At 40.0% G+C, this 26,242-nt stretch overlaps 1 protein-coding gene across 5 annotated transcripts in view; it reads left to right on the top strand.

The window, feature by feature from the left end:
• Nucleotides 1–26,242, top strand: part of LOC126109623 (lysine-specific demethylase 4B-like) — a 387,367-nt gene that overhangs the window by 125,939 nt on the left and 235,186 nt on the right. For all 5 annotated transcript variants that reach the window (XM_049914665.1, XM_049914668.1, XM_049914666.1 and 2 more), the window contains 4 exons: nucleotides 3,597–3,944; nucleotides 9,415–9,486; nucleotides 10,293–10,467; nucleotides 14,485–14,700. In XM_049914665.1, the coding sequence (XP_049770622.1) occupies nucleotides 3,597–3,944; nucleotides 9,415–9,486; nucleotides 10,293–10,467; nucleotides 14,485–14,700 (811 nt within the window). The remainder of the gene's footprint in view (nucleotides 1–3,596; nucleotides 3,945–9,414; nucleotides 9,487–10,292; nucleotides 10,468–14,484; nucleotides 14,701–26,242) is intronic.

The following is a 26,242-nucleotide window of genomic DNA, read 5'->3' as shown; positions in this document are numbered from 1 at the left end:
CTTGTTGAACAGCCTTAGAGGTTGAATTTCCAGAAACACTGAAACGTATTTTTTTATTGTTTTTTCATTTTTAACTGAGAAGTCAAATACCAATTTTCATAGATGTAACCTTAAAAATCCTTTAGTACATGGTGTCCCACTCAAGAGAGACCTCACAAATGTGTGTGTATTTACACTGAAATTGCACTGTGTAATTTATGAGGTTTGACGTGGCAACACTCATTCTACAATATTGTTGGACACAACAGTGTGTTTCTGTGTGTTTCTGTGTGTCACTGTGGCTGGAGTTCAGTGTACAGTAATAATGTATCTCTATTCTGTTGAAGAGCACGTGTTTCTTATGAAACAATATTGGACTGCTGGTTAAGATTTGTCAGTGAATGTTCATTGAACGGTCTGGTGACAAGCATATGTGATCTAAAATGCTGCATACAAAAATTATCGAATAAGATGGGGAGCAGTGGAATGGTGTTGAATCTCCACAGCAGGGGACAGCCATCATTATTGGAAGAAAGAGCGATTGAAGTGAGATGCTTTACATTTATTTTTGGTATTTGGAATGTCACAGAGCATGTCACAGAGCTGCGAAGAAAGCTGATATGTATCCGTATAGGTTTACAGTTGTTCAGGAACTGAAGGTCAGTGACAAAGACACACACATTACAATTTCCTGATAGCTTCAGCAATTTATTGCTCAGAGGTCAGGAATATTGCAGTACACGGGGTTCAGTGATGAGGCATGGTTCCAATGCTCTGGCTATGTAAACACTCGGAATATACTTATGTAGTTTAATGAGAATTCACATGCACTGGTCGAGCAACCCCTGCGTTCACAAAAGATTGGTGTGTCTATCATGACAAGCGTAGTTTGGATCTAAATGTTTCGGGAATTTGTGAGACAGGTAGATGAAAAAGAACTTACCGTCGGCTGGTACCACCAGGATGTCGCCACATGACACCTCTTAAGTGACTGTGGGTGAGGTCAAATAATTTTTCCTTGGCAGAGTGATATTGAAAGGAGTGTGTCAGCAAAAGTCACCTGATTTAACTCCTCTGGGATGCGAGGTCTACAGGAACAAACCACACAACTTGGAAGATGTATGAGAAAACATCATCCCTGAAATTCAGGCAGTGACACCAGAGATTGTGGCAGCAACATTTGAGAATCTGCAGCGTCGTATTAAACTGTTTTTATGAGTTGAGGCTGGTCACTGCCAGCGCCTTTTTTATGATTCAGTTTTATTACCCCATGAACAAGGTATGATTTTTATGCAAAGCCTTTAAACACGATCTACGCAAATGTTTGTTTTTGGGGCCTCTTTCGTGAGGGACACCCTATAGTTTTTTCGTAATTATTTATTTTCAAAAAATTTTCACCAACTATTTCACCCCGTTAGTGGTTGAACTTCCAAAAACGGTGAAACATGTATTTTTGTTATTTCTAACTGAGAAGCCAAATTTAAATTTTTATAGAGTTAGCTTTAAAAATGCTTTCGTAATAAAATATTTTTATAAAAAATGTCATCCCCTATTTCACCCTCTTAGGGTTTCAATTTCCAAAAACAGGAAATGTGTATTCTTTTTATTTGTAACTGAGAAGTCAAATACCAATGTTCATAGACATGGGTTTAAAAATACAATCAAACAGTGGAAAATCAAACAGTGGAAAATCCAGGATGGAATGTAACAATGTGCGACTGTAACATTGAGAGACTCAAATTCTGTTACTGTTTAGCTAGTCGCCATGTTTCTCCAAGCATTTTTGGTAATGTGGCACAAGTTTTTACATAGCTGTTTTGTAACAGCTTGGGCCCTGCGCTTGTAACCAGCTGTACATGTTAATGTGACTTTATCATTGGTGTTGAAGTGATCACTTCCAAGATGACCTTTGAGTTGGACAAACCTGAAAATTACGTGGGGGTGAGACTTTGTGAATATGGAGGATGCAGGAACATTTCAGTCGAACCGAGCTCTGCCTAGGTCGTTAGAGCTTTGTGCAGCCGAGCATTATCGTTGAGGAAGAGACAGGTAGTCAATGAGCGACGTCCCTGACAAGTCTCAAAAATTGGTTGCCGTAACTTCTCCTGCTACTTGTGGTCTTTGCCTTGTTTTTATTTTTTTATTTTTGTGGACATTTCACCAGGTTTGTTCCACACCATGCTCTCGCTGTTTTGTATCAAAGGTTGAATGCTGGACTCGGTTTTCATCTCCAGTTGAATGGTCGTACAGCCTTCCACATAGGCAGAGGTTAACTTCCAATGGATATTGAAACTGGAAAGTTATTTTGATACGGAAAAACTAATGACCAAGCACTGCTCACGAGTGGACACACATTGTAGTGGTAAGTCCGTGCTAGTTGACAGCATACAGCCAAGATTTGGCAGTATGCATCGTAAGCCTTTGTGAGTGCTGTAAACACACACCATTCAAACATAGCAGCCCTCATGCTCAGCTTACTTTGCAGAGAAATAAAATGGATAAACTTACTTATTGGACGATATTTGTAAATAATATGCTGCATCCCCATAATGGCTGGCTTTATAAATTACTACTAGTAGGCTCGAGACGAACATGCTACTGGCTTGACATATCAGCATTGAGGTGATAAGTCCTCTGAAAGAAAGTGTTAGAAATTGTTTCCACGGCCTTGCAGTAATGTTGGCATAAAGCATTGCTGCAGCATGTCCAGGTACACGGAAACAGGTCACTGTTATCTCTGCAAAGTAAATGGTCCTTAAAATTTTGGAGTGGGCACAGACAAAAGATGTTAACTTTAGGCGAATCACAAATGTGTTCCACAGTCTCATGTGGAAGTTCTGTGTCCCAAACACACACGAAATGACAATTCTCTTTCCTGGACACGATTTGTGGCTTCATCTCTGAAAACTAATGTCTGTGAAAAATTGTCTTCTTCCAGTACCGCTGCAGGTCATTGCAAAAGTCAGAACGAAGATCATTGTCCGGAGTAGTAAACACGTGTAATTGCAGTCGGTATGCTTTTAACTTGCAAACATTTCTGTAGAATGCAACTGTCTGTCAACTTTGGAATCTGTGATTCTCTGTTTGCTCGTGTTGTCAGTTTCTTCAGGCTCTCGACAAACAGTTCCTGCAGATACTCCACTTTCTCTGCTGGTGGTTTTAGTCTGCCCCCCCCCCTCCCCCCTTCCCCCCGCTGTTCCATGCAGTGAGTTATATCAAACTTGGATTGATTTGTCCTTGAAACTTGGTCTTAATCATTGTTGAAATGCCACAGTATGTCCACATTTAGCAAATTTGAGGACACTAAACGCACACACTACTCCATTATACACCATGTGCTGACAAACAGTGAACTCTGCAACTATGTCAAGGCGTGTTTTGTGAATCAGAACTTGGAGAAATGCTCCGTCTGCTGACAGGTCTTTTTTTTTTTTTTTTTTTTTTTCTGTACGTCTTTAACTTTTTGCACATTCACCTTCTGAAAACCCAGGGATACTTAGAAATAACACTGTGTGTATCTCACTAGTTGGTTATTTGCTTCACATTTTGAATTTTTTTTTTTCTCAAAAATCTTCTCTCTCTTTGGATGTGAATACACAACTAAACAATTTTTGCAGACGATGTATCTACTGCCTCCAAAAGGCGGTTCCGTTTCACCGGATGTCAACCAGAGGACAGATTCTGCTGGCGAGAGCACACTGCCTGGCACAGTGGGTGTTTCAGAGCCCATCCAGAACAATACGTTAAAGCAGTTGTTGGCCTACCGTCCCAGTGTGGAAGCGAAGCCCACTTCTGGAGGACAGAGCAGAGAAGACTGTGCTCCTACTGCGAAGTTTACTTCCGGAGGACAGAGCAGAGAAGGCAGCATCTCTGCTGTGAAGCCGGCAAGTGTCGGAGTGAGTTCAGAACGCAGCAGACAGCTCAGAGCTCTCATCAAGCTGTTGGGACCCACAGCCAATCTAAAGGTATTTCTGTTGTTTCTTTTTTAAAACCATGACATCCCATGTGTTGCTGTGATTGAACAAGGCTTATCACTATTAAAGGCAAATTAGTGTAAATGCCGGCCGGTGTGGCCGAGCAGTTCTAGGCACTTCAGTCTGGACCTGCATGACTGCTACGGTCGCAGGTTCGAATCCTGCCTCGGGCATGGATGTGTGTGATGTCCATAGGTTAGTTAGTTTTAAGTAGTTCTAAGTTCTAGGGGATGGATGACCTCAGATGTTAAGTCCCATAGTGCTCAGAACGATTTGAACCGTTAGTGCAAATGTCAATTTCTTCATTTAAATTACTAAACAATGAACATGTAGGCACAGTTGCCTTATTCCAGTTGCAGCATGCTTACCTTAACAAATTCCATGGGCAACAAAAATTTGGTTTTTGTATTTCACATTATGACTAGCAAGGTGTAAAGATTTAAAATGCTATCATAACCTACTCATTAAGAGACAGATGGCGGTAGTATCGCATACATGAGGTGTGAAAAGGCAGTGCATTAATGGGGCTGTCATGTGAAAAGGTTTACAACATGATTATGGTCCGATGATGGGAATTAACAGAATGCAGAATAATAGTTGGTGATAGACACGTGAGACATTCCATTTCTGATATCAGGAAATTTAATATTCTGCTACCCACAGTGTCCAGTGTGTGCCAAGAATATAAAATTTCAGCCATTACCTCTCACCACGTACAACACAGTGGACGACAGACTTCACTTATCAACTGAGGACAGAGCTTGTTTGCATAGAATTGTCAGTGCTAAGTCAAACAACACTGCACAAAATAGCTGTAGAAATCAATGTAGGATGTACGCCGAAAGTATCCATTAGGACGGTGCGATGAAATTTGGCATTAATGGGCAATGGCAGCAGACGACTGATGTGAGTGACTGTGCTAACAGCATGACATTACCTGTAGCACTTTTCCTCGGCTCGTGACCCTGTTAGTTGAATCCTAGATGACTGAAAACTGTGGCCCGATCAGATGCGTCCTGATTTTAGTTTTAAGGTTCAAGTGTGGCACAGACCCCACGAAGCCATGGACCGAAGTTGTCAACAAGCCATTATGCAAGCTGATGTAGGCTCCATAATGGTGTGGGCTGTGCTAACATGGAATGGACTTTTTCCTTTGATCTGACTGAACCGATCATTATGACAGTGGTTATGTTTGTCTACTTGGAGACCACTTGCAGACATTCGTGGAATTGTTATTGATGACAATTCGCTATGCTGCCGAGTCACAATTGTTTGTTTGAAGAACATTCTGGACATTTTGACCGATTGATTTAAGCACTCACACCACCTGAAATGAATCCTATTGAACATTTATGGGACAAAATCAAGAGGTCAGTTTGTGCAATGCTTTTGCAATTATGGATGGCTGTAGAGGCAGCCTGGGTCAGTATTTTTGCAGCAGACTTCCAAGAACTTTTTGAATCGTGCCATGTCAATTTGATGCACTACACCAGGTGAAAGGATGTCTGACAGGATATTAGGAGAGATCTCGTGACTTGTATATTAAAGGTTTAAAATAGTAAGTCAAGCATTGCAGTTAGAAGCTTTGTATGTATCTTGAGACAGTGTTACAAGACACACAAATTCCACAGACTATTTACAGCCAGTATTTGAGAATGAGAGCACTTCATGACTTGCAACAAACTTAACATATAATTTTAAATCTACACGAAACTTTTTCTCATCTACACCTCATAAAGGAAAACAGTTTATCACTTACTGTATTTTCACTGTTCACACAGTAAAAACACCAGCATTGGCAGGAAGTTCTAAATTGTTACTTCTTTGCTACTAACTCTATTTGCAAAAAATTTTGGAGACATCATTCACTTATACCACAAAATGTACCTGCAAAATGATATCACTGTATGACACACAGAGCAGAAGATTTGATGGCATAAACTTTGAGATGCATGAAAAACTTACCTTTTACTTAAAACAGAACACACATTGACCCCACTACTCTCATACAGTGCTTTATAATAAGCCGCATCGATACTTTGTGCCGCTCTGTGCTGCGCAAAGTGAAGGAAAAATGTTTGGCCTGTCTGGACGTCAAACAATGCCACGCCGCGTGTCGACAAACAAGTTCTGTGCAGTGTCGGTATGTCAGAGGATGTATTTGTTTGTGCCACGATTCAGTTTGGACGGCATATCTCATTTTTCTGTCTTTCTTACACATGTGCAAGTACAATGGAACACCGCTGCGCACCTACAGATATTCTGTGCTGCACATTTATGCAGAGTGTTGCATGACACAGCACATCTAGTCTGGACACTGCTCTAAGAGTACTTAACAACTTATCACAATTCCAAATTTTTTAAACTTTTTCGCACGTACAGGCTTAATGGCATATATTTGCCACATAAACTCATTTGTAAAGTAATCAGATGTTTGAAACTGTTTTATACATGTAAGTTTGATTTCTTAACAAGTTGGGGGAGGGGGTTAGTGGTTGATGTGTAAACTCAGTTGCTGGTGAAGGTTGACCTCAAAGTATTGATATTTTTAAAATGGCTGGTAAGTAATGAATTTGTAGGAAGACATAAAAGGAAACCACATATAACCATTATAATATCATATTTATTACTCAATAAATACAACAATAGTTCGGCATTATATATCCCACAGACTGTAAAAATAAAATTTTTGTCAAATTTCCCCTTGAGTCTACTGCATTAGTGACAGAGAAGTCTCCCAGAAGCTGAACTAGTGGCAGTAAACTCGACTGCTTCAGTGCAGTTTTTTGTAGCTTTGGATAAGTAGGAATCATGATATGATTCCATGCTTCTACTGAATCTTTTTTAAGATTTAGAAGAGAAATCTCCGATAATAACTACTATGGTAAGTCCATTTCTGCTATATTTTGCAAATTTTTGTTAGGCTATTTTATAGTACTGTACCAATCAAATTTGGTTCCTGTGTTTTCCTGTAATGTGTCACCATGTTGCCCATCCTGACTGTCATTTCAACAGCTGCAAGCAATTCCTTGATGGTGTTGGTTCCCTTTGAACATTCTGAAGGATATTGAAAGTGTATATTCTCAGACATAAGAGCAGGTGATGTTGATATGGCTAATATGTTGAACTTGTTCAATTGACACTATGGGCTTCTTTATTCCTGTTATATTAACTCTTCAGATTCTCTCCAATAGGCTTGTATTGCTTTCATGACAGATATTCTGAGTTCGAATGTGTCAGTTAACGAACCACCATGAGATCCTCATAATCTTAGAAAGGCTGCAGGGCTAAGATATCTGAAATAATGCCCCAAAATGAAATCCAGCCTGCTTGATGTATCCCTACACTGTGTAACACAGCTTTCAACTTGAACATTTGTGTTGCAGGAGCTGCACAAGATGCTGTGTAGGACTGCATTTGGCATCAAAACAACTCAAAACATTCTCGGGATCAATGCTTGTTAATCCTGAACGATGGTCAGTTGTATATTGTACCACCCCTTTCACATAAGTATACCAATTCCAGACATTTCTAGCCATATGAGTGGTGACGTTATGATCTTGGTAGATGCTCAGCCCTCAGTAAGAACAATCCCTGCTGCATGAAATGAACTTATGCACATCAAATGCCTCTTAAAACTTTTCACAGATAATTTTCTTTTCAGTATAACTAGAGGACCCACTGCAAACTACAATTTGACAACTCAAACCATTTCCAAACCTCAGCTATGTTTCACAATCGCGAAAAGGTAGTCTGTATTTAATGCTTTCTCTGCCGTTCGTAACACTTTCGTGGCCGGTGATAGGGAATATCACAAAATTAGTCCTGTTGACCATGTACTACGAGGGTCGTCCACAAAGTGAGTTCCGTTTCTATTTCTATCCGCAGCAGCGCTACTATCGCTGTTCCGAGCCGAGCATGTGCAGCAGTTACTCTGACTACAGGAGAAGACATGTACGCCACTTTCAGACCTCTGCTGCCAGCGTGTGCTTTGTAGTGTTTCTTTATAATGTCAGCTTTAATTGAAAATGCTTCTGCGTGTGAAATCAGATCTGTGGTTCGTTTTCTAAATGCAAAGAAAGTTAAACCAAAGGAAATTCATCAGAAAATCTGCAAGGTTTATGGACAAAATGCTAAGAGTGATTCAATGGATAGAAGATGGGTCAGACTGTTCAATGAAGGACATGATCAGGTGCATGATGAAGAACAAAGTGGACGCCTCCCTGTGGCCACTGATCTGGTTCACACAATTGAAGAGAAGATTAAGCACAACCGTAAGTTTACACTTAGTGCCCTTGCTATAGAAGTTCCACAAATCTTCTGATCACTAATTCGTGAAATCATTACGGAAAAACTGAAATTTTGAAAACTTTGCTCTGGTTGGGTACCCAAAATTCTTACTGAACAACATAGAAAACAACGGATGGGCAGTGCACTTTAGTTTTTGACAAGCTACAGTGAAGAAGGTGATGGTTTTCTTTCTCGGATAGTCACGGGGGAGGGGGGGGATGAAACTTGGGTATCTTATGAGAAACAAAATGGCAATCAATGGAATGGAGGCACACTTCATCCCCAACGAAGGTTAAACCCAAGCAAATCTTGACACCTCGAAAAGTCATGTGCACTGTTTTTTGGGACAGAAAAGGCATTTTGCTGATTGATTTCTTACCATGAGGCCAAACAGTCAATGCACATGGTAACGGTGAGACCATTAAGAAATTGCACCGCGCAATACAGAAAAAGCGCTGAGGATTACTGTCAAAAGGTGATGTTTTTTTCCACGATAATGGCCGATCGCATACAGCAAATGTGACCAAACAACTCTTACGAGAATTTCACTGGGACGCGTTTGATCGTCGTCCGTACATCCTGGACCTCGCTCCTAGTGTCTTTCATCTCTTCTTACACCTAAAATCTGTCCTTGGTGGTCAACACTTCAACAGTGATGACGAGCTAAAAGAACATGTTACCACATGGTTGAACACACAGGCGGCACCCTTCTATGAGGAAGGCATACAAAAACTTGTGCCATGCTATGACAAGTGCGTGCAAAGTTTCGCAAGCTATGTAGAAAAATAGTTAAACAGTTGTAGATTTTTGTACCATAAATATTTTTTGTGTGTCTGTACACATTTGTTTTATACAACCAAAGAGAACTTACTTTGTGGACATACCTCGTATATCACATTGATTACACGCTCCTTGCCCCATGAAACTTCTTTATATTCATACTGTGGATTTACTGTGAATGAATGCTTTGTCCAATTCTTGTCACACTGTTTTAATAAACAAGTTAGCATGTTAGAAGTTAGTTTGAAGGCGAGTGCCAGAAATCTGGTTGGTTTTTTCACCAGGGAGTTTATATTTTGTGTTGTTCACCTCTGTGCGTACTCTGTGAAGAACCATTATGTTAACTACCACCGGAATATAATATTACAAAAAGTTTTGTTTTGTGTTTCAGAATGAAGCAATACTGAAGAGAATCAGTCAAGCTTTGTCACTAGCAAGGGCCAGAGCACGATCAGAAGACAGTGTGAGTACATAATTAACTTAATGACTTATCTTGGAAATTCTTGTAAGAATCCTTTCGCAGTTGTAGAGAAAATACACCATCTGTTCAAAAGCATCTGAATATTCCTATACGATGCAGATTTGAAGACCAGATGTCACAAGAGGCAGTATAAAAGAAGGTGGAGAGTATTGTGTTGTCACTAAGAAGCGCAATTGGTTGATAAAGGGAGCTTAGAGACTTTTAATGTGGAATAGATGGATGTCACCTGAGCAGCTCACTGTACTTCCATTCAAAAGGGGTGATGTTCAAATCCCAGATATAGGTGGTTTTTCTTTATGGCTAAGACAAATCCTTCAGAGAAGGCGTTGTAGATTTTTTTACTTCATTTTATCCATTCTGAGATTGTGCTCATTCTGTATTACCTTGTGATCCACACATTGCTTCAAATTATTTCACCACATATGAACCTCTACTCTAAGATGTCTTAACTCGCTGCTCTTGAGCTCAGCAAACGAACACTTGCCTGTTTTGGTCACTCTCTTGGAAATTCTGACCATTGTGGAAGGTAGATAGCTATCTGGGTATAACTGTGAAATGCTGTTCTCATAAGAGACTAACGAGCTACGCTCCCCCCCCCCCCCCCCCCCCCCCCAAAAAAAAAAAAAAAAAAAAAATCACCTTTTTTCACCATTTCAAGTTAGATTAAACCATTATGTACAACTCTCAAAAGCACAAACTGTAATATAAGACTATCTTGTTTGACACAATGTGAAATTTATAAAAATGGAGGAAATTTTATGAATTTTCTTGTTTTCCGGTCCACGCAGCCAAATTCCAAAGGTGGCGCATTGTCAAAGGCTGGGGCATGGAGGAAAGGAGCACCTTCTGATCGCTCCCTAGACAGAGTGGGAACTTCTGCATCAGAAGGCGGTAAATCTAGTCGCCCAGTCTCCGGCAGATTTTCAGAATTCGCAGTTCCTAGCAGTGTCGACAGTCAATCAGGTAATTTTCAATTTCTTTGTAATTCTTTCTTTCATTTTTTATATAATTTTCTCTGATCGTACGGTTGTTAAAACAGATTTAAACTAGTATAAAATTAATACTGAATGAAATGGGAGGAGGAGAAGAATGTACCAGTGCATTATCTACTTAAGTAGTATTGAAATGTCTTTGACCCATGATATCATGATTAAATGAGTCACTTCCACAGTTGTCGGTAACCGATGTGCTAGGGCATCCAGGGCTGTCATCCTAAGCGTCTTCTCACTCCTGTTTGAAATGTTTATACCACTCATAATTTCTTGTCTTAATCTTAGTAGATACTCCAAAAGTCACAGTCAACTTTTTGAGTATGGTCCTCCAATCTATTCCATGATTTCAAGCAAAATTTAATGCAAATTGTTTGATCCACCTTTTTCAAAAATAAAAATTGCTGAGCAGTTGTAAACACAGATAACTTTTAGACTGTCAGCAGTAAAGTAAATATTCAAAACAGCTGAAAATGCAAACATGTTTTGGGAACATGTCTACCAACAAGATGAAAAAACTGAAAATCCTATCCTGGGAACTTTAAAAAAATCCTGTTACTTTTTGATCACACTGACTACATGCTTACATTGTACTCCACTAAATTCATCACGTAACTTCCAAAATTACTTGGATTCCTGCAACAGGGCAAATGAGACAATGTGGAATTGAGACCAGTGTTGTTATTGTATAATACTTACATCCCTGTCAAGGAATTCACAGCCAGTGATGACTTCTGAACTTTGCAGAGTTGAAGTAACAAAGGATCTACTAAAGTTTTGTTTTAAGCTCTGAAAAACTGTAGTTGAAGACCACCAAATGCTAAGGGAGGCTTTTGGTGAATGAGCTATGGGCCAAGTGAGAGTGTCTGAGTGATGTTAAGAAATTTCGGTATGGCTGGGAGTTTGTGAAGGATGACACACTCAGGCTGACTGCTATAATTCACAACTATGAAAAATTTCGCCAAAAGTGCGTGTAATGATCCAGCAGGACAGATGACGGACAATCCATGATGTTTGTGAAACCATTGTAATTACATAAGTGGTATCTCAACACATTCCTGCTGACGAATTGCCGCAAAGTTAGTTCCTTATTGCCAGCCAGTGAGACTGTTGGGTTCGTACGTGTTGAACTGCAAATAACAGTTCCAGATGATCCAAATTTCCCGTTCGGTGTTGTAACTACCAATAAATCACAGGTGTACTGTTATGACCCAGATACAAAACAGCAGTTGTTCAAGTGGAAGGCAGCCTCCTCTCCACACCTCAAAAAGTGTGTCGCATTCATACCAGCATTGAGCTGACACTCGAGACTCTTTTGGACTTTCATGGAATTGTCCATAAGGAATTCACCCATGCGGTCAATCAGTCGCAGGGAAGTTTTACTATGTTGTTTTGAGGAGACAGAGGGAAGATATTAGAAGCAAGTGGACCACGACATGGAAGAACAAAGACTGGTTGCTGCATTGTGACAATTAAGCCTAGTTTACATGACAGCACTAGGTTGCATGCAACTGCGCTACCTGACTAATCGGCATATGCGGTGCTCATTTGCGCAACTCGTTGGTGAAACTAAGTTGTTTCGTATCGTTCCAACTTTGGTGACACTACTTGCATGAGTTTCTGATGTTGAAATATGCAATTCAGATGGAAGAAATTCCGCTCTTTCATGTATGCCATACATAGGTGTTTGGAGAATTTCAGTGATGTTCACTACAAAAACAGGAGGCAACCTGTTGCTGCGTTTGTGGCCGTCCTACACGATCTGAACTTTGAAGGACTGATGATGGCGAGCTACAGTACACAATACATTCAGTCAGTAGTATTATACAAATGAGCTAAGAAAAATACAGGCAAGCGTAACATCTGACGCTGGAACTGCCTGCATCTAAAAGGGAAAATCCCGTGGTTCAAGTTGGCTGGTTTGTTTTTTTTTTAGGAAAATTGTGTCCAGGAGAAAAGGATACCCAAGTCTGCCGAGCTGCGTTCTTTACTCAATAAATATTTATTTATTTATTTATTTGAAAAGTCGCATCAGTACTTCACATTCACATTTTTTACTACTGGTATATATTTTTAAATTCTTAAATTTTGCCAAGGTACGAAAATAGATGGAAAATGATTCTCTTCTTAATGTGGCCTGTTTCGAATAATTACTGCTGCCTGCTTGCAGCTTTGCGTGTATCGGCCTCCTGGCATTTACGCTTCTCCATGTCCTTGGCTGATAAACTACTCTATCCACATTCTCTTCATGCATTACAGTATCTTTTTTCATTATTGCATTGCTAACTGTATTTAAAAGAAACATGAACTGCTCTGGTGACATTCTGAGATAATTTAAATAACCGCTGAGCAACTGAGCTGACATCGATTCTTGATCCAATCACAAACTCGGACATGTTCCTTGACTTTATCTTTTGTCTTACACAGTGATTTTGTGCAAAGAAGTGTTAATTCCACCACAGTTCGTACAGCTGCCACTATTCGTACAATGCTAAGAATATACAGCTCTCACAAATGATGAAACTGAAGTGTACACTACCGGCGCCGTGTCTACAGATGTATACAAAACCATTTGCGTGCAACTCTTTTCACGCAAGCCACTGTTGTTGTGTAAACTAGGCTTTACCCTGCAAACGTATCGCTCACAGTAGGGGAAATTCCTGGCAAAAGTAACCAAACTGTCCCTCACCTACCCTGCTTGCCTGATTTTGTCCTTTGCATTTCTTCTTCCTCCTGAAATTGAAGGGCGGGATTTGATTTCCGTAGAACAGATTTGAGTGGAATCTCGACTAATTTTTGAATAAGATTCAACCATCAGACTTCTAGCACTGCTTCCAACGGTGGGAAAGAGGCTGGTAGCATTGTATACAATTGAGTGGGGCACTACTTTGATGGTGGTGGTTGAAATTAAGACTTAATGTAAGTTTTCTGATTTTTTACAGGGATATTCTCAGAAATTTGGGTAGTACTTTTTATATTTCCTGCTGCAGAATGAAAATTTGATTCTGTCCATATCTGAAATTATTGTTGATGGCAGTTATATACAGGGTGTTACAAAAAGGTACGGCCAAACTTTCAGGAAACATTCCTCACACACAAAGAAAGAAACTATGTTATGTGGACTTGTGTCCGGAAACGCTTACTTTCCATGTTGGAGCTCATTTTATTACTTCTCTTCAAATCACATTAATCATGGAATGGAAACACACAGCAACAGAACGTACCAGTGTGACTTCAAACACTTTGCTGCAGGAAATGTTCAAAATGTCCTCCGTTAGAGAGGATACATGCATCCACCTTCCGTCGCATGGAATCCCTGATGCGCTGATGCAGCCCTGGAGAATGGCGTATTGTATCACAGCCGTCCACAATACGAGCACGAAGAGTCTCTACATTTGGTACTGGGGTTGCGTAGACAAGAGCTTTCAAATGCACCCATAAACGAAAGTCAAGAAGGTTGAGGTCAGGAGAGCGTGGAGGCCACGGAATTGGTTCGCCTCTACCAATCCATCGGTCACCGAATCTGTTGTTGAGAAGCGCACGAACACTTCGACTGAAATGTGCAGGAGCTCCATCGTGCATGAACCACATGTTGTGTCGTACTTGTAAAGGCACATGTTCTAGCAGCACAGGTAGAGTATCCCGTATGAAATCATGATAACGTGCTCCATTGAGCGTAGGTGGACGAAACTAAAATGAGCTCTAACATGGAAATTAAGCGTTTCCGGACACATGTCCACATAACATCTTTTCTTTATTTGTGTTTGAGGAATGTTTCCTGAAAGTTTGGCCGTACCTTTTTGTAACACCCTGTATAGTTGAGGCACACATTGTTTGTGTGAGAATAATATTCTATCAAATGAGTACAGTGATGCAGGTAGCGATTAGGTAATAAACTTGATAAAGTAGAGGTTCCACTCAAACACAGATGCCGTTTCAGTGTGCCCCAGTTTGTTACGGTCTTCACAGATGTATATCTCTCTCGACACAGGTGACGCGAAGCAGTGGAGACGCGCTACAGCGTACCGGCAGCAACGTAAGCGCGGCAGCAGGCTGAACGGCGTGGGCCCGTCTGGTCGGCCTCCAAGGCCGCCCGTCCGGCCACCGATATCTGCCCGCAAGAATCTGAGTCCTGCCGATCAGCAGAAGCTTATAGAACTGCAAAAAGTGCTGGATGACTTTGTGGAGAATGTTATCCTCGAGAAAGGTAAGTCTGTTTGCATTTGGTGGTTGTGAATATTGATAACTGTTCAAAATGATGTGCTTAAGCTTTCCAGCCACAAAACACTACCAGCACACATTTAAGCAGCAGTATTTAGAAATAAAGTTATAACGCCCTTCATTTGATTACCATTTGAATTATCTTGCCTTAGGGTTTCTATTAATTCTTTAAATCCATCACAACAATTGTCAGTATAGCCTTGCTCCAAGAATGTGACTTATTCATTCCTTCATTCCTGTCACCTGGCTGGTGACTTAATCATTTGGTGGGTACGAGCTTGAACTGGCCACAAATCTTGTTGGCAAGAAATGTTTAATTACAAGCTAGTGGTTCTTATTTATATTCCATTCATCATTGCATGTAGCTCTCTCTCTCTCTCTCTCTCTTTCTCTCTAGCATGGAGGAAACATTAATTCATTTCCTTTTACAGTTGGATGTGGAACTGACCTGCTTTGTGTGTGAATATGTGCGTTTTTCTTCCTTAATTGATTGTGCCCCCCCCCCCCCCCCCCCCAACACACACACACACACACACACACACACACACACACACACACACACACACACACACACACACACACACACACACAAACCTTGTACTAATAGGAATAGTTCTCTCTTTAGTAACACAGCGTCATTGTTACACACAAAAGTGTCATTGTTACACACAAACTGAGAGTGTAATAATGTTTTAAATACAACCATCCTATAACTTTGGAGCTGCATTCTTTCTTACGTCCGTGCGTTTTGAGTTTCAAATTCCTTTCTGTTGGGTTTTTGGGTATGAAATTTCTGCCTGTATGAAGTCCCTGTACTTGTCAGTGGGTCAGTACCGACTTCTGGGAGTCACATTGGGTTTCTGCCAGTCAACATATTTTGGATTGCCAGACTGCATTGACGATGTGTAAGATTTTCTCCTCCTCCTCCTCATTATTAACTTTATTGGTCACATTGGACCCATTGGACCACTTGAGTCATTTCATACTCAATTTTTCTTTGGAAGTTGTAATGTTTGGCCCTTGCAATCTACCCACGACTGTTTAATTTTTACTGATCACAATTTTCTCAGTAGACATTCTGTGTGTAAGTTTTGTTGAAAATTTGTGGTTCTCAAGAAAAGTATTAATTTTAACTTTGTTCTCCTGCATCTGTTACCTGGAGACCAACAGCTTTAAGATCTTGCTGAATTTCTCAGATCCATTGTCCTTCTGTCTTCATTCTAATATTTCTCATGATAAGGTGTTGTAAAATTCTGTGTCCTTGCATTTGCAAGATATGAAAGAAATAAGAATCTTTTTTTTTTTCATTGCACTGTTGATTCAGCTAATCTCTCAGCAGTTACGCTATTGCTCAAAAGTTTTTGAACATTAGTGATTTTGAGGAAAGAAATGGAAATTGGAACCAGAAATGTTAGAAATACTCAAAAGTTAATTTGGAATGATCTTTTATTGAAACTAAATACATGCAGCCAAATTTTACTCTCCTCAAAGTAGCCTCCTTTGGCTTCAATCACTGCTCTGCATATGGGAGGCATTCTTTCTGTCAGCTTCAGCAGGGTTTCCTCAGTGATATGCCACCATTCCTCTTGTAGGCTGGTCCCAAGGCTGTTCAATAGGATTACATTCGGGGAATTGGGGCAGCCAGATCACATTTTTCAATTCCTTCTTTTTTTTGTAAGTTTACCAAATGTTATACACAGTTTTGAAGTGTGTTCAGGGCCGTTAACTTGCTGTAGGACGAATCCCTTGCCAATCAGTCATCTTCCACGTGGCTTTGGATGATACTGTAGAATGCGATGGTTACCCTGTTTCTTTATTTGTACAAGATCACAGGTCTTACAACCTCCAAAACATCCCCAGACCATAAGGGAACCCCTTCCCTTCTTTAATGTTAGAGATACATATTTTTGTAACAATCACATTCGTTCACCAGGTGACTGGCGAACAAACTTGCGTTGCTTTTTGCCAGAGACCTAAAATTTCGATTTTTCAGTGAAAAATAACTTTTTTCCTCACCGATTTACTGTCCAATTTCCATGTTGTCTTGCCCAGTGTAGGTTCTTCTGCCTAATAATAGCCATCAGTAATTCTTTCTTAGCTTCCACACACCCGTTAAGGCTCACTGCCTGAAGAGGTCTTTCCACAGTACTTACTCGCTGGCTTTTCCCTATTGTGGCAGAGTTCTATTGCTGAAACTGACGCTGTTTTGAAGCGATCACATTTACTTGCGTCTACCATATATTTGTCATCACTTCTTGATGTGTCTTTTGGCCTACCCTATCGAGTTTGGTCTATATTCCGGGGGATATACACATGCCTCTGCAAGGTATAATGGACACATCCCTAAGAAATATTTGAATGTGCTATTTGTTGCATAGTAAGACCGGCTGCACGTAAAGATGCAATTGCAGAACATTTCTCTTTTCGAAGCTCCTTTCTTTGTCCCATTATCGATGTTTACACTGGGCACTCACTGAAGTTCACTCTTTGATATCTCATGCATAACTACATGCCCCTTTCTTATCTGTATATGTATTTACAGATTTGTTGGCGTCCTATGGATGCCATCTAATGAGGAAAGGTTATATTATGCCACCACAATACAAAATTAACGGCAAGCAATCCTTGGACCCTGAACAGCGGAAAGTTATGTTTTGAACGATATCATTTTTAAAAGTGTGGCACACTACTCTTAAACATTATATTCAGCATTACACTGGGTAAACACTATAGCTAATTCATATTTGAATCTGATAACTAGCTTTTTTTTTTTTATCTCATTTCCATGGCGTTCAAAAACTTTTGATTGATAGTGTAGTTCCATTGGAGATGATTCTCCAGATTACTTTGACTTCCTATTTTTTCTTTTTCCAAGTTCTGATGATTCTTCTTTCATTTTTAAGTTTGTACAGGGGTTCGAAGCATAAGTGGCTGCCAGTAGGTTTACAGTTTTATAGTGTGTGATCTTCGTATCTAGGGAAAAGTGTTTCATGTTATACATTGTTCAGTTTAGAAATTGAGATTATATCATTTTGTTTACTCTCTGTATTATTATTTCTTTCTCCTTTATACTGTATAACTATGTTAATCTTTTGGTTGTTCATGAAAGCTTTACTTATACATGAGGACCTCATGGGCACAGAATGTCTACTGAGAAAATTGTGCTCAGAAAAAAATTAAACAGTCATGGGTAGATTGCAAGGGCCAAACATTACAACTTCCAAAGAAAAATTGAGTATGAAATGACTCAAGTGGTCCAATGGGTCCAATGTGACCAATAAAGTTAATAATGATGATGAGGAGGAGGAGGAGGAGCCGCACTTGAATCTAAGCTGCACCTGAAAAATGAGACTCGAAATCGGGGTAAAAATTTGTTCCCGAATCTAAGCCGCACCTGAAATTTGAGACTCGAAATTCAAGGGGAGAGAAAAGTTTTAGGTCGCATCTCCAAATCAAAGCAAAGTTGGTCCATTGTAATATGAGACACAATTTAGGTCAAATGAATGACGATACAGCTATAGTAGTTTGGTTCAAGTCGTAAGCTTAGCAGTTACGGTTTACCAGGTAGCCATTGCTATGCGTCAGGCGCTCTGTCCGTATTTATATGGGTACCCTTCCTTTTTCAGATGCTTTGTCTGGTTTGAATTGATTGCTTATTTTTCTTTGATCTGATAAGTGTCGTTCTCTTTGTTATAGATGTTTGTCGCTCTAAGCTGAAAATGCATTACTGTACTGTGTCATGCATTGTTTGTCGCATTCTGGTAATGAGTGTTTACAGCCTGTCGCCACTCGCAGCATGACTTGCTCTTGTGCATGCAAATGCCGCTTACATTTAAAGAGAGAGTGAGAGAGAGGGAAGGAGGGAGGGAGGAATCATCTCATTATCGAAACAATGGCAAGAGACTGCTATTTGTTGTTACTTACACTGCTGCTTTCTTTGATAATGATCAACAAGTACCAAATAATACACTGCATATGATAGAAGATGTTCTGAACGTTAGTTCTTAGATTTAAAAATCTAGTCAGTTGCAGTGCTTCATTTCTGACTGTATCACTATTAGGCTTAAGAATATACAAATATAAACATGGCATGATATGTATATTCTTCCGCATTTGCTGTTGTCTCACTCTAGTTTCGTAGTTCATTATGTAGACAGGATTTAAATGAGATAGCAGCAAACACGAAAGAATACATGGCAAAATGTTTATATTCGTATTATTCCTACGGTGAAGAGAATACTGCATGTGATTCACAATTCATAAAAGTTCCTATTAGCAACCATCTCTCCTCACAGGTAGGAAAAAATTGAGAACGTAGAGTTGGCCATATTGACAAAACATCCCAAACAGTCTTGCCAGTCAGATTTTCGTAGTACATTTTTTTTTTATTTTTTTTTTTACTGCACAGAGGTTTTGGCGTCAGTATTTATCTTTGTGCCTGCAAAGCATGCATGTGTAGCGCTACATGTATTAGACAGCAGAAGTTAGTCGTGGCGGCACCTATTGACATTTTTCAGAACTTCCACTTACTTTGCACTCTATTCTAAGATGCAGGTAGTTTTTTTGGATTACAAAAATCAGAAAAAAAGTGCGGCTCAGATTCGAGTAAATACGGTAGTCCTCAAGTTTGTTATTGTTGCAGGATTAATCACCTGCCTACAAAACTGGAAATGATGCACATTGCAAAAGTTACTTACATCATCAAATTCGCACATGAGGAGCATTGTTTCGAATTGTAATTTGTACAAAAAAAAAAAAACAAAAAAAAGAAATTATATATTATTATTATTATTATTATTATTATTATTATTATTATTATTATTATTATAGGAAAAGAAAAAAAAAACTGATTACTCTTAACTTTGGAAACTTTCATAAATTGTAAAATGTGAAGTTGTTGTGTTTGAGCAGGATGTATGTGCTATGGGACAACTGGGAAAAACCCAGGAATATTTTCATCTGGGAAAAAACACTCAAAATTTTTTTTAGAATTCCAGTAATTTTCATTGTTTTAGTTGTGAGTTAAATTTTTGTTAGTTTGACTGGCTGCTACTGCAGCAGTGAAACATAAATGAGAGAATAGTACGAAAATGAAACTTCAGTCCCAAAGAAAATGCACAATGTATAACAACAAAATACAATGCCCACTCACATGTAATTTATGCACGCAAAATGGCTGCATCTCATTCCTCTATTTATGTGGTTATGCAGTTTTGTTGGGACCACGAACTACTCTCAGAAGTAATGTGGAAGCCTGAGTTGCCATTTATATTAAGAAGTAATACAAAGTACAGCCTCTGATTTTGCGGTGGTTAGCATTTTGAAGATTGTGCTGCAGAAATAGAATTGATGGGAAGTTCGTATTCATGATACACTGGCCTCCCTTTTATGATTCAGAGTTTTTTATGAAATAATTTTGTGCATTATTAAAGTTTCTAACATTGTCATATGTACCTAATGTAGTGCTAAGAGGTAATTTTAATTTAAACGTTCTGGGCAAATCTATTATATAGTTGTCATTTAATACAATCTCTCTCTCCTTTATACAATTTATAACAAGAGTTGCAGTAATCATTAGTGCTGCTGTTGACAACATTCTATAGACTTATTGTGTAAATACGTGGAGCTCATTTATAAGACTAGTGAATGAAAAAGAATTGAGGACTAGTAAATGTAAAATGACTTGTATTGGCACACTGGAAAGATATACACAACACATTCAGCGTCACTGCAAAATGTAATATATTCTGTCAAGTAATTTAACAGTTCCCAAGAAAAGTGTTAGAGTTTCAAAAGAATTTTGTTTATTTTAAATTTATGTTTCACAAGTATTCCTGGAGGTATGGAAATCAGCTGCAACTACTGCTAAACACAGCAGTTCATTTTTCATAGGAGGACTTCTCGACACAGTGATCTTCATAATAACTGAATGAAATTGTTTGACAAATTGCTAGTGTGTGGTGTGTCAAGCAGAGTAAAAAATTGCAAGCAATACCCCATTTGACAGATTGCTTTATCTGTCACACGTGTGTGGGGCTTTTAACAGTTCGTGGGAAAATTTTGCGAATGGTGGTTTGAGAAGCGTTACCTTCAAAGTATGTTCCCTTTTACACAAGATGAATTATGTTTTGTGTGAGAAAGTGCGATGAATTTCTTAAATCTGATCGTTTGACATTCATTCTAAACTTAACACATTGAGGACTAGAGGCATAGAAAAATTTTGGATCCATAACACCAGCCATTATTAAAAACTTAAAGAAGTGTCAGGCTATTGTAACAAAATGTTGTTTAAATTCAGCTCAAACATCCATGGTAGCATAAAATTAAATTTCTGCTATTGTCTGTAAAGCGGCAGTATACAAATGCCATCAGTATCTAAACATACGCTGCTGTGACATGGCAGCACTAGCATAAATATTATTTATTAACTTCGAATATTTACAATAAATGTACTGAACTTTCTTAGTGATTTGATGTATGGCATTGAAGTTCCATACCTGTTGTTTTGTCGTCATCTTCAATCCGAAGGCTCGCTTGATGCAGCTCTCCATGCTTCTCTATCCCATGATCTCCAAATAACTGCAATCTACATCCTTCTGAACTTGCTTACTGTATTCATCTTGGTGGTCTCAAGCTATGATTTTAACCCCCCCCCCCCCCCAAGTTTCCTCCAATACTAAATTAGTGAACCCTTGATTTGTCAGAATGTGTTGTAACAACCAATCCCTTTTTTTAAATCAAGTTGTGCCTCAAATTTCTTCTCTCCCCATTTTTATTCACTACCTCCTATTACTTACATGCTCTAACCTTCAATCTTCAGCATTCTTCAGTAGCACAACATTCAGAAGCTTCTATTCTGTTCTTGTCTAAACTGCTAATCGTCTGTGTTTCACCTCCATACAAGGATACACACCAGACCGATTCCCTCACAAAAGACTTCCTGTCACTTAAATCTATAGCGAGAGTTCTTGATTTTAACAAATTTCTCTTCTTCAGAATAGCTTTTCTTGTCATTGCCAATCTACTTTTAATATCCTCTCTGCTTCAGACAATCGGTTATTTTACTGCCCAAATAACAAAACTCATTACTACTTTTAGTGTTCTAATCTAACCACCTCACCATTGCCTGATTTAATTAAACTACATTCCATTGACCCCCCCCCCCCCCCCCTCGTCCTATTAGGATATTGTCAGCTCCATTAACTGTTGTTCCAAGTCCTTCACTGTCTCTGGCGGAATTACAATGTCGTTGACAAACCTCACTGTTTTTATTTCTCCTTCTCTTAAGCATTTGGGTTTTAGGGAGTTTTATTTACAGATGTGTTCAAATTATTTGACTAAAGACATTTTTTCCAAAACTTTACATTTATTACACATTTACAGCCACATACAGGTTATATGTGTACATTCAGTACTTTGTATGCATGCCTTTGTTCTTAATCAACATTTTTATACTGTTTAGCATACTTTTTATTAACTTTTCACATGACATTTTAATATCATTGTCATGGTACCAGAATTCTTGTAGTTTCTCAATGAGATCTTGTTTGGTGGTAATTGTAAATTTCCTTATCCTCTGTTTCACAATGGCCCATAAATTTTCAATTGGGTTCATATCAGGACTATTCCCTGGCCAGGGCAACACTTTCAGTTGCTTTTCTTCCAAGTACCTGGCAACACTTCGGTTGCAAGTTAGAAAAGTTAGGAGTAGTAGCATAGGAGACCTCTGCAGTCCCAAAATTCAAATGTGCATTTCTTCAGTATCAATAAAACATTACAATTTCAAATCAAAACCTGTAACTTTAGAGATCAGACCCACTTACCTCACAATATTGTTGCACATACCTTAGCCCAGTCCTCACTTGTGCACTCCTGAGGTTGTTTAGCCCACTGCAATCTTTTGGTTTTCATGGCAGGTGTGATCCTTGCTACCCTCCCTATTTTCCTTTCCCTGTTGCTTCATAGCCTGGGTTGTGAGTAACTGAATCTCCTTTCCCTTCTTCCCTTTCTTTCCCCTCTCTCCTCCCTGATGAAGGAACATTTGTTCCGAAAGCTAGGAATGTAATTTTCGGTTCTGTTTTATGTGTATCTATCGGCTGTACTGAGCTGATGTATGTTGTTTGTGTGACATGGTTTGCCATCATCTTTTTCTGCCTATTGGTTTGCGTGCCTTGGTTCTGCATGGTGTGTTCTTCTGGAAGGCCATTGCCTTGAACGACTGCACATCCATTTGCATTGCCCTTGGCTGAAGTCACAGCCACTTAAGTTGTGCTTCTTGCAGTAGGCGGCAGGCAGCCTCCATCTCCGCATGGTGCACCATCCTGAATCAGCTCCTGGCCTCCTGTAGAGCCGCATTGACGTGGTGGTTGTGGTTCTGGTGGCGGTTGTCGTCTTATTGCTGGTTTCTGATGTAGCAACGTGTAGTGACAATCTTTGCCGTTGGAGTGAAGAGGCCCACTAACCCTGCTTGGGAGCTGCCCCCCCCCCCCCCCCCTCCTCCTCAAAGTCCATCACTCTCACTGGCACGGTGGGCAGTTGGCCATGCGATCTAACCATTCCTGCGCCTGTGACATTCTCTGTTTCGACGTTGAGAGACGCTGGCCGGTCTCTTCGTCTTCTAATTGATGTTGCCGCACTCAGCAGGATTCTGGCAGCCGTGCCAGTTTGGTTCACCACAGTGGTCTAAGGTCGGTCATTCGTCTCTGCTGGTGGTACAGGTGCGGCTGTCTGGCTTCCCTGCACATTTACGCATCTTGCAGCATTGTGGCAATATTTCACCACATGCTTTTCTTCCTGGCCCCAGTAGCATGACAGTGAAATGTCCAGGTTGACAGGAAGAACCCGCACCTCGACTGGGAAGTCTAGAAGCGTCCGCACCGAGTATGTGTCTTCATTTGCCATTTGCACAGTGACTATGAAGAGAGGCAACCTGTCCTTGTTCATCTGGTTGTGCATCTTGACTGCTGCATTGTGGAATCCTGATGGACTCTTGGATTGCTTCTCAATGATGATCCCAGACAGTCCCCTCAGGAATGACTCTGTTGCCTTCATAAAGTCGGGGTTATGGCACCGCCTTCTTGACGGGTATGTTAGCAGTGTGTGCGGCTGCAGTGCTCTTTAGCATCTTGTAGTCACCCACATTTGCTGCTTTCAGCTCAATTACGTCTACAGACTTGACAACGACTTCGGATTTGCAGTGCAGTGGATTGCAGGGGAGAAATGGTTATACTGCCGTCAGCTTATTCCTATAGTTCTTGCACTCGTTCATTAGTGCTTTCGGCAACCTGGGCTACTCACTCTGTCCTATATGCTTGGCTGTTACCCCAGATCACGTAAGAAACAGATTGCCCAATCGCTTGGTCTAGCAGGCAACCCTTGTCACGAACAGCCACCAGGTGGCAACAGTGTCACACCCTTACTTGTGGCACCAACCACTAGATGGCACTCCGTTCTGTGAAATATGTGGCAACATCATCCGAACGCAAGCAGCTTTCCACCATTTGGCGTCTGTGAAGTACAGCTGTTTATGACATACCGGTGGTAGTGGATCGAGTCGTCATGCCGAGGGCCTGTGAGTATATCAACTGTGGAAGGAGTAGACGGACAAATCCTGAACTAAAAATGTTCAGATTTCCCGTCAAAGATAAAGAAAGGTTACGGGAGTGGATTTCAAATTCAGGTAAATCAATAAATTAGTTACGAGTAAGAATTAATAAAGAACCCTAAGCATTCGATCCTATCTAAATTTTGTCAGATCTTATATTCTGATATAACGTGGCAGCCCATCCTGCACAAGAATCATATCGTACAATTTTTAAATGAAATCTTTGCTGCGATTTGGACTTTTTAAAACTGTTTACTCACTTCACTATTGTAATTTTATCTGTAGATGCATTTTTGTGTGCAATGTGAAAACTGAAACCAATATAATATATGGATAACAAAATGCAAAGCATAGTGTGGTAACATTGGGTAAAGAATTTAAGAAGCATTATCTTACAAGACCTTTCCCTTGGTGCTTGAAAATGGCTCTAGAGCTGAAATCGCAGCAGTGAAATAAACGAATAATAGCCGTCATCTAACTGCTAGGTCATCGGTCCCTCTAAATCCTGGTATATACTAGAGCGAAAGAAGTGAACGAGTATAAAATCTCGTTTACACTGCAGCGAACGAGTATTCATAGATAATTCGCCAATGTTCACTGCCATTCCTTTATACTTGTGAACAAGTGTTTATACTGGAGTGAAGGGAGGAGAATAGAAGAGAACGAGCATAACATGCAAACTATAGACGCTGCCTATTTTAATTTTTTTTATCTGTGTGCTAATAATCCTCACACAGCTTTCACTCGAAAACAACACTACTTATAGTAACAGGTCTGCATGAGTGCGGATATCCCCAGTAATAACTGTGTTGTGGATAAAAACGTACATCTGTTGCGAATATTTGTGGGTTAACTGTACAAAGTAAATTTTTAACATAATTATGGTTTGCCGTCTGTGGCTCTTCAAAGTTGACATCACCAAAATATGCTCCAAAAACACGCTTTCACTTGTATATTACCGCGTTTGCAGCCCCCATTCAACAACGATCCAAAATTCATCGTTTTGTGCCACTCTTATATCATTTACGAGAAGTTACATGCAAAGTAAAAGAATTTAAATTTGAAATGACTGTCACTGAAATATGTCCAGCATTAATTCGCATCATAACGGAGTGTGGATTTTGAAAACTTTCTAGTGTTAACCTGCACGTGGAGATCTTTTTTACCACCATAATCCGTATGAGAAGAGCTGTATAGCAAAGAGGAAATAGACGGCATGGAAGGCGAGTGTAAAACCTATGTGACTGCAATACAGTCAGCATTTAAACAGTAACTCGCGAGAAATGTTTCTGTGTTACTTTTCATTTATTTAATTTTGCATATGATTGTGAGAAATAAACTTGGTTTGTAGAATTACAGGAGCTAATCTACATTCTTAGACTGAAAACTCGGGAAAAACCATAGCCGATCATGAGCTACAGTCAGCAGTGTGACGAATGCATTTCGCGCGCAGCGCTCTAGCCGAACGCAAATCAGCGTCATTCACGTCACCGAAGATACAGCGTTGCCAATTCCGCGACATGGACAGGTCAGTTAGCATTGTAGCGTCGCCTGCGACATCTGTTGACCGACGGGAAAACTATTTTTTCGGTTGCCTGTTCTGCCGTAAGGACGGTCAATTTGTTTCTTACGTGATCTGGGCTGTTACGTTATTTAACACGGCCTTGCTTTTCCGTGCTGTGTGCCAGGTAACAGGACAGTTTGCCGTTGATTCAAAAACAGCAGTTCGACAATTTGCAGTCTGGTACACAGCACAGTCTGTCCACACTCTCTCCTTAGTTGTGCACACCAGTAGCGCAGCGCACACTAACATTTGTGTGCCCGCTACAGCTGCCCCAGCGGAACTGACAGTGAACTTTAAATTCCTTTCCAAATGTCTTCTCCGCTTCCCACAGCTTGCTCAATTTACGGATTGGACGACATA

The sequence above is a fragment of the Schistocerca cancellata genome, chromosome 12 (genome assembly GCF_023864275.1).
Source record: "Schistocerca cancellata isolate TAMUIC-IGC-003103 chromosome 12, iqSchCanc2.1, whole genome shotgun sequence".
NCBI classification, from domain to species: Eukaryota; Metazoa; Arthropoda; class Insecta; order Orthoptera; family Acrididae; genus Schistocerca; species Schistocerca cancellata.
The sequence above is the reverse complement of the archived record's forward strand: the minus strand, read 5'-3'. Positions and strand labels throughout refer to the sequence as shown.